The sequence below is a fragment of the Rattus rattus genome, chromosome 3 (assembly GCF_011064425.1).
Source record: "Rattus rattus isolate New Zealand chromosome 3, Rrattus_CSIRO_v1, whole genome shotgun sequence".
Taxonomy (NCBI): domain Eukaryota; kingdom Metazoa; phylum Chordata; class Mammalia; order Rodentia; family Muridae; genus Rattus; species Rattus rattus.
Window position 1 is genome coordinate 135,991,308 of NC_046156.1, and position 9,851 is coordinate 136,001,158.

The window sequence follows — 9,851 nt, forward strand, 5'->3', positions numbered from 1 at the left end:
AGCTGGTGGCAGGCCAGACCCCAGTCACCCAGCTCTGCCTCGGCAGCTTGCTCAGTTCTCATTAGTACGCATTTATTCAGTGGGAATTGGAAGACAAATGCTTGAAGGCATGTGAACTAAGTATAGCAAATTAGGTTTAAAGACTGAATATTTATAAGTATATGGAAAGTTGTTGTTTTTTTTTTCTCCTCAATTCTAGAGCGAATTGAGAACCAAGTGCTAGCTTTAGTATAAAGGAAATGAAGATAGAAAGGAGACAATTCTAAGAATAAAAATACTACAAGCTTTTCCCTTCCATTTTGGAAATATGTAAAATCTCTCTGACAACACCTTATCCAATAAAAACCTGGCATCTCTTTCATGGAATGCTTGCACAATGAAGTTTAGCACCTCGAGTGTGAGAAGGGAGGGAAAAAAATGAGGGTCATGTTCATTTGTTGCTTGGTTATCCCTTGGTATGCTTTAAACTGCCTTGTTTGTTCGGCACTAGCATAGAAACAGATGTTGCTCTACCGTGCAGGATAATTTACTGTACCTCCTGGTGTGGCACGGAAGTCCTCCCAGGGCCCAGCTGGTCTGTCAGTGGCACTGGCTGGTGTCTGCTCAACTATGACAACTACAAGGAGAAACTGCAGCTTTTTCATTGTGTCCTTGTCATCCGTCTCAACATATAGCTCTGCCCACATTCATTCTGGGGCTGCTGGAAGTGCTGCTGGCTTTTGTGTCTTTATTCTGTACCGCAGACCCCATAAGCTTGCCTCTCCATTGGTGATAATAACACAACTCATTACTTTTGTCGCCTAATGATTATCGGCATGATCGCTCAGAGCAAGAGCCAACCTCGTCTTGCACACATAACTGGTACTGGAAGGTAAAACGGATTTGTCACTTACGATCTGACTGCTGAGCCACACTTTCAGCTCCATTATTGTGATTAACTTCTGCATAAGATATGCTTGCCCAATTGTCATTTGTGATACTGCAGTAGGCACAAGCTGCCATGCTTCCCGAGAGCACACCAGCCAATCGGATATGACCATGTTATTCGGACTGTTAAATGCCTACCCTGTCACAGCAGACACCCCAAGCATTATTTTGCTTTTGTGTTTTTTCTTCCCACACCCCTACTGGACTTGTTGTGTGAACAGAACTACTACATATGTCAGCTACTATTTCATACCACATGCTAAAATGATGTTATGCCATTGTTGGTCCAACAGGACCAGCAGCAGGACATAGGAAAGCTATCCTTGATTTTCACCATAGCAATGTTGGTTGTTGGTGCCTGGCCAGCTGAAATCTGTCATGTCAGGTGCCTTGTGGCTATCTGCAGTAAAGTCTGTGTTCCAAAACCAAAGTTCTTTTCTGGCCTCATCACCAGCAAACCGATTTGACTCTGCCTGATTATAATAACGAAGGCAGTCTAAGAGAATATGCACAGCCTCAGTATACGTCACATTGAATCACCGCACTGCCCACACAGAGCTGACCGAAGCCTCATTTCTTTAGACAAATGCATGCTTAAGGAAAAAGCTCCTGGGAGAAGGGATCCAAAGCTACTCCGTGTCCCTATGCAAGGTGTTCCTAGATTTAAATCTTACTAAAATAATATTTATTTTTGTGTTTTGCTATATACAACCCCCCCAATGGGTCTGCCTTTAATAATCTAATAACTAGGAATGGGCTATGCCAAAACTGTGCTCAGCACCAAGAAACGAGGCTCTGAACATGTGTATGTGTGTGAGGTTTCTAAATTGTAAGTCATAAACACAATCATTTATTACCATGTGAAAGGGGGGGAGCTCCATTTGGCGCTCTTTCACATTGCTGATTAGAAAGAATCAGGCTTTATATTCCAAGACCCATTCACGCTGGTGGAAACATAGTCAGTTTTGATTATGAAGGGAGAGAGGCAGCTCTAGACAGGAGCTACACACTGATATGCATGCTATCAGAATGATTTATGCAAATTATGCATATTATTCCCAAAGGAATTCCTCCTCAAACTGCCAGGATAAATCGCCGGAAATTAGCCATAAAATCTGCCGTGCTAGGAGCAAAAGGTGAAGGCCACTGGGAAAGAAAGGACATTCAGCTTCTGGAATCTTCCAGGATATGATGGTGAATGTTATTCTCCCTGGATACTGAGAAAAATGTGGTTTTTTTTTTTAAATCATATAAAAAAATTCTTCCTTTGAAAAATTTCCAACAAATGCTGACTCATTTTATTTACCACTAGCACAAGAGAAATTAAGAGTTAAGCTGTCTCCAAATGCACCTTCTACAATTACCTTACACTTAACTGTCTAGGGGCTTTTCAGTAGCTAAACTTGACTTTAAAGGCAACACTGGTGTACAGACTGGTGAAATAACCCTCCAGTAGTAGGCTGTGAGAGGGATATAGTTTCATTTCATTATCGTTTGTGCCCCTGACAGACCAGTCCTTTTCTGGAAACTGTTCCTTCTTTTCTCTGTCCATAAACAGTGTGCCTACCCCCTGCCTGTAAATCCCAAACAATGCTGGGGCAAAGCCACCAGGTTCTTTCCCCTCAGCATCCACAGCCACATTGAATCTCTCTTGGTTTTCAATGGATGTGAAGAAATCGGTTCACTTCCAGGCAAGGTCCTTGGTCATGAGTTCTAAGAAAGCTGCTCAGAGCCCTCTCACCTTACAGGATCCGTTACTTGTTTCTTTCAGAAAGCGCTATTCTTGAGGTTCTGAGGTTGTGCTCCTACTCCAGCATCATCCGTGAAGTACAAGAGGATATGGATTTCAGCTCAGAGAGTAAGAGCTACCGTCTGCGGAAAGGAGACTTTGTAGCTGTCTTTCCTCCAATGATACACAATGACCCAGAAGTCTTCGATGCTCCAAAGGTAAATAAGCCTCTTGAAAGTCATCGCTGACAAGCAAGCAAGCTCACTCCTATTCACGCTCCACTCATTTCCACTGGAGATTTGAGGCAGCTTAGTGAGGACGACTTATGTTTTCTCCCCCTCTAATAGGAAGGCTTTTGCCTACAGAAGTTTTTTTTTTTCCCCTAAGAATCTGACTTCGACAAGTTATGTGATCTCTGCACAGAAATTCAGATAAGCCTAAATGTTGCTTAATTCAAATGAAATGGACATTTTTGCCTAATCACCGTTACCTTTAGCCACTGAATCAGATTCTTTTTGACCTGGAATTTCTGAAACCCTTAGGGGGCTAACTATGATATGTGGCATAAAAGTTAAATAATGATAACTAGTTTGCTAAATACTTCCAAAGTGAAGCTGACTTCAGAAGTCAAATACCATCATCACTATAGTTAGGCCCAAATAGTAGTTAAGCCCTTTTAGCTAAAGGTATGTGCCCTGCTTGATCAAAAGCATGGCACTATGAACTTCGAATTGTAACGCTGCTGCTCTCGGGTGAAGCTCTGAGGGTAATTGTGTCATCTCCTTGTATTTTTTTTCCTGAAGCTGGAGTTAATGAATATCAAAGACTGGAAATTAATCCACCCTGGTTCATCCCTTAATACCACTTCGGAGTCACCCCCCGCATGCAAATTGAGTGCAGTTACATTCTGCTTGTGCTTCGCATGAAGGGAAGCTCTGACTTCTAATATTTACTGATCACCTTTTGAAAAGGAAACTTCCATACACTTTTTAAATGTTTCATAGATAAACCACTTTAAAATATAGGTTTCTAAGACACATGCCCTGCAACCAACCCGGGTTATAATATTATGAAATTAATAAGAGGACAGACTTCAGAAACATGATTTATGTATATTTAACCAGTAAAACCAATGTCTTACTATGAGAGGAAAGTCTTGTTTGGTTTCTTAGAAGGATTATGCAGATAATGACAGCCCAGAGGCTGGAGAGCTTTGGCCAGTGAGTAAACATTCTCCAGAAGCTTCATTTCTAAATTAGTGGTTAACAAAAATTACAGTTATAAAACAACTGAAATTAAGTCTGAAAAATACTTGCTAAAATGATACCACTTCTCCCTCCAGTTTTTCACTTCTGCCTATGATTTTCTTTGTGATTATTCAATTAGTAACAGAGTTTATTATTTGTGTCATAAGAGTTAAATCAGAATTACTGTTGTCATCAAATAAAAAATGTCTACCAGATTGCCACCATCTCTATAGGCATCATTCTTTATGCTTTTCCCACCTCCCACCCTTTCAATCCCATGGTTCTTTTGTGTTTAAATCTGATTTTGATAACCTTAGGAATTTAACAGCCAAAATTATTTATTATAAGTGATAGAGCCTGGGCATGGTGGACCAAAGACCAGCAGATCTCTGTACCTTTAAAGCCAGCCTAGAAAAGCATATCCCTTATCCAAACTGGGCATCAGGGGCTTCAGTGTTATACCATTTCTGCTGTTTGTAAACTCTAAACATTCAGCCACTTGCCATGTATGTTCATATTCACATTCACACTCAGAACCTATACTTTGTTCAAGAACATGAATATCACTTTAAAAGTAGACATTAGAAAAAATAGACACTACTCTTACTTGCTCATTAGTACAAGCATATGTGGAACCCTGCTATGGGAGTATCATTGTATTGCAGGCTGTGAAAAACTCAGAGGTAGGCTGAGAAAAGAGAATCCCCTCTCACTCTGCCACCTTTTGCGAACTGGTTCTACATTCCATCACCTCTGCATGATGAGGTACAGGGAAAGACTGTTCTACTTTCTTTCCAAGCAAAGAGGTCCTTTGTGACACTGGCCAGATGCTTCAAATTCCTGGCCCCAATGCCATTCAGAGAGTGTGAGCGTCTCCAGGAAACTGTAGCAGAAGAATACCCGGTGAGCAGTGAGCACATGCGGTGTCTTTCACACCCAGTCCTGTTTCTGACACCCTAAGGTTTCTGAGAGGATTTAAATGATTGTGATCAATACCAAGTTTAAGTGGAGCTTGCTGGTCTTTGCTAACCCAAAGAGCTCAGGTGAGATGATAACATTCTTCCCTTTAGAAGCTAAAACTAAACTAGCTCTGTAATGGAGACAGTAGGCCTTCCTAACATGGACCTGTCCAGGTTTCTCATACACATGCAGTGGAACAAACTGAAAATAATTTTTATTCAAATTTACTTTCAAACATTATTTGAAAGTGTTTCCCATTATGATGGTCACAAACGCTATGATAGTTTCCCTTTTAGTTTTACTAAATAAAGCATAAAATATAAATTTTTGAGATAGTACTTCTGAGCAAATTAAAGAAAGAGGACAGAAATTTGAGGGAGCTGCCCTGGCCTCTCACAAGACAATCTTTGAGGCCACTTAGGAGAGCCTGGTCAGCCATGGGAGTTTCAGGTTTATTTTACATGATTTGGATATAATGAAGCCACAAACATGTCAAGTTTTCTCTTTTGCTTTTTCGGATCAAACAGGAGAACTATGGTGAAATTTTTTTCTAGGGTTGTGTTGCATGTTAAATTTTACTTAAGGTTTTTGGCCTTAGCAGAAAGCTCTAGGGAAGAACACCGATCTGCTTAGATTGGCCATCAAAACAAGTGCTAAGAAGAAGGGTTAGTGCTGAGTTCAGGAAGGCAGGGATGGGCTGCAGAGATGAAAGGCGTTCACCAGGAGAGGATTCCATGTGCTACCAGAAACACTGTATGTCCCTGGAGACTATCATGGTATTTGCTGCAGGGATGAACAGATATATTCAGTTCTACATTGGTTAGATTTGTTTGGATACGTTCCATAACAGTACTAAAATATGCATCTACTCTAATGTGTTTAAAGTATCATTTGTTAGGAAATAAAAAAAACTATCAAATGATAAATAATTTTGCCAGCATTATTTTATGGACTTGCAAGATGAGATGGAGTTGGAACTGTGCAAAGGTTTTCGAAGCTCAAATATTTAAATTAAATATTCTGGATGAACAAATGCTGGTAGGGGAAATGATTGTCCCAACCTTACCAAGTTTGCAATTAAAATGATTTGAACATTTGTAATGTGATCATAATTTATTCACATTATAGGGTTTTGCCATAACCAGAAATGTGGTGGATCTGACCTACTTAGTTCTCTATGTTTGACTTCATGTAGTTTATAGCAAAGTGGTGGTTAAGCAAATCTAATGAGCTCTATCGAAAATAATTGGTCATTTTAACTCAAACCATGAGCATTAATTTAATTGAAAGTTTAATTCACAATGGACTAAAATAAGGTCACTAAGTACCCTTTAACACTCAAATAAGAGTTGAACAGGACCATCTTGGTAACATGGCAAAATAAAGAGTGCAGACTGACTACCCTAAATAAACAAGTTCTCTAGTTTACTATAATCAAATAGTATAACTTCTTTATAAATATATGCCAGAGATGCCTGATACATAGAATTAACCCAAGCAGAGTATACTCTAATAGAAATGTTATAGGAGAAATTTGCATCAACATAGAAAAAAAAAGCAAAATCTGTTTTGCAGCTTAAGCTTTCTCTGGGACTTTGTTGAATCTTATTATTTCCTATTTTTTTAATCCAAAATAAACATTAAATCACAAATTCATGGTACTCATCCATCAGTAGCTAGTTGAGAGAATAAATGAGTAGCAAACTGTGGGAGACTTCATAGTAGAAATGGCAACAACAGTATAGAAGAACCTTTCTACCCATAATCAGCGTGTGTGTGTGTGTGTGTGTGTGTGTGTGTGTGTGTGTGTTGGGGAGCTATTATAAGAACAGAAATATAAATAGATGTAGCCTCTCTGGGCTTAGGAAACTCAGTGCAGTCCCTATGATTTGAGCACTGTGTGTCCTGTCCTAAACTCATCCTGAAAATTGATGTCATTTCGGTGGTGTTAGGAGGTGAGATATTAACAGGTGGTTGGGTCGTTATGGGCAAGGCCTTTGCCTTGTTATCAATCTCTTTAAAGTATACTGGCTTCTAGAAATGTGGGTTACTATAACAACAGGAGACTTTTCTTTTCTAAATGTACCAACATGCCCTGTGGTTTTCTGTTTTGAGGAACAGCACAAGGCCCCGTCAACAACAGGTTCTTAGAGTTTTGGGACTCCAGAGTCATGACACAAAAGAAGTGCTTTTCTTTATCAAAGTTATCAGGACTTCAGTATCTGTGACAGCATAGAATACCAAGTAAGAAAAACAAAAGAAATATGAGCTGAGAAAAGAGCGTGGTATAACTATTTGTACATAGGTGATCCTTGTAGCATTTGAATTTCTCAAGACTTTGAGTATGGCTTTTATATTTTCAGGTTTTACTTCCTCACGTATGTCTTTTAAACGAAAAGCAATCTCGTGAACTTAACTCAAACTAGTAAAAATTTAATTTTAACACTGTCTGTTGTTCCTTGTAGGACTTTAGGTTTGATCGCTTCGTGGAAGATGGTAAGAAGAAAACAACGTTTTTCAAAGGAGGAAAAAAGCTGAAGAGTTACGTTATACCATTTGGACTTGGAACAAGCAAATGTCCGGGCAGATACTTTGCAATTAATGAAATGAAGCTACTAGTGATTATGCTTTTAACTTATTTTGATTTAGAAGTCATTGACACTAAGCCTGTAGGACTAAACCACAGTCGCATGTTTTTAGGCATTCAGCATCCAGATGCTGACATCGCATTTAGGTACAAGGCAAAATCTTGGAGATCCTGAAAGGGCGGCAGAGAAGCTTAGCGGGATAAGGCTGCACATGCTGAGCTCTGTGATTTGCTGTACTCCCCAAATGCAGCCACTATTCTTGTTTGTTTGAAAATGGCAAATTTTTATTTGATTGCGATCCATCCAGTTTGTTTTGGGTCACAAAACCTGTCATAAAATAAAGCGGTGTCATGGTGTAAAAAAATGTCATGCAATCATTTCAGGATAAGGTAAAATAACGTTTTCAAGTTTGTACTTACTATGATTTTTATCATTTGTAGTGAATGTGCTTTTCCAGTAATAAATTTGCCCCAGGGTGATTTTTTTTAAGTTACTGAAATCCTCTAATATGGTTTTATGTGCTGCCAGAAAAGTGTGCCATCAATGGACAGTCTAACAATTTCCAGTTTTCCAGAGAAGGGAGAAATTAAACCCCATGAGTTACGCTGTATAAAATCGTTCTCTTCAACTATAATATCAATAATGTCTACATCACCAGGGTACCTTTGCATTAAATGAGTTTTGCAAAAGATTAAATGTCCCAACTTCCTTTCAATATTTAATCATCCATAAATGCTCTTTATAACTTTGTATTCTACAGCTCAATAGAACACAATTAATTGTTATGTAAGATTGCTCGTGTTCAAGTTAGATACTGTTAAATTTTAATGTATATGAAAACACAAAGCCTATTCTATAGTCAGCAGTTACTGTAGACATTAGTATTAGCTTTATTGTGGAGGTAAATGATGAAGTTACAATAGCATTGATGGTAGAATTGGTCTGTAGTATAAACTCTGTTAGCTGATGCTGCAATGAACCCTTTACCAAACATTTCCATTTCTATAAACAGAGAAATTAGGTAGCATTATTTATCCACAACCTTTTGGACTTGAAGTTAAGTTTATTATTTTAAACTATCAAATTAAACTATACAAAATAATTTTATGTGATACCATATAGCCTGTATTGATTGGTAAAAGATTTCTACTATCAAATATCCCAGTGATTGACATTTGACATAAATGGTGACACAAAATGTAAACTCACAGGATAAGTAATTAAGACAAATTAATTCATGCTGTATTAATTAATTAGAAATTGTAGTATTTGGAAGTATTTTATTGTTATTATGAAGGAGATTGATGTAAAACAACATTCTGAAATACTTATCACATTAGGCAATATAACACGTTAGCATTTCTTTTCTGCTTTCTAGAGCATAGCTTCTTTTCATGCTGTCTGCTTGAAGGTCTACTGACATGAACTCTGGTTTTGCTTTAATGAAGTGGTCTTTATTCTCCATCTCATTTCTTTTTGTAAAAAAAATATTGCAAAATGACCATTTGAAATTATATAAATTCACAGAATACAAAGGGAGGTTGTAACTCATGAAAAATATGTAGATTAATTAAATCAACCCAAATTATTGAATCAAATCACTTTTGTTATAAGAGCTTTTGGGATATATTCTCTTAGCAACTTTTCACCACAGAATGCTCTACTATTAACTATATTCACAAAGCAATGTACTAAAACCTCTTTCCACACACACCTCCAATGGACCATCTTCATCCTGACTGAGACTTTGTACCTTTTGATCACTTACCCTATATTTTCCTCAGCCTTGGTAATCACCCTTCACTCTGTGCTTTGTAAGTTGGATTATTTTGGATTTCATGTATATTCTAGTTTGATTTTCTGTTGCTTTTATAGGAATACTGTGACCAACAGTAACCTGGGGAGAAAAGAATTTACAGGAGTCATATTTCCTAACCATAATCCATCATTGAGGGAATTCAGAGCTAACACTCAAGGCAGGAATCAGATACAGAAAGCAGGAAAACACTGCATACTGGCTTGTTCACTCTCTTGTGCTTTCTTAGAGTCCAGGTCCACAAGCCCGGGAAATGTGCTGGCCATAGGAGCTGTATTGTGCCACGTTAATCATCAATTAGGGCAATCTTCCACAGACATGGCCACAGGCATCTGATTAAGGCAGCTGTTCAACTGAGCCTCCCTTTTCCTAGATACTCTACCAAATTAAGAATAAAAGCAAATACATAGGATAGACTGTGTATAGTATTAGACTAGGCAAGGTTTCACTTCACTTAATGATCTCTAAACCTAGCTATGTTGTTTCAAATGACAGAAATTATTTTTTGGACTAAGCAATATTCCATCCTGTGTCTTTATTAAAATGCTGCTGTCTCTAACCACCCCACCTCCTCCATACAATTC

General features: G+C 38.3%; 1 protein-coding gene across 1 annotated transcript in view; it reads left to right on the top strand.

The window, feature by feature from the left end:
- The window catches only part of LOC116895947 (25-hydroxycholesterol 7-alpha-hydroxylase), a 108,442-nt gene extending 100,300 nt beyond the window's left edge, over positions 1–8,142 (top strand). The window contains exons 5-6 of the mRNA XM_032897007.1: positions 2,699–2,874; positions 7,329–8,142. Of these exons, the coding sequence (XP_032752898.1) occupies positions 2,699–2,874; positions 7,329–7,625 (473 nt within the window). The 3' untranslated portion in view covers positions 7,626–8,142. The remainder of the gene's footprint in view (positions 1–2,698; positions 2,875–7,328) is intronic.
- Positions 8,143–9,851: the final 1,709 nt, after the last annotated feature.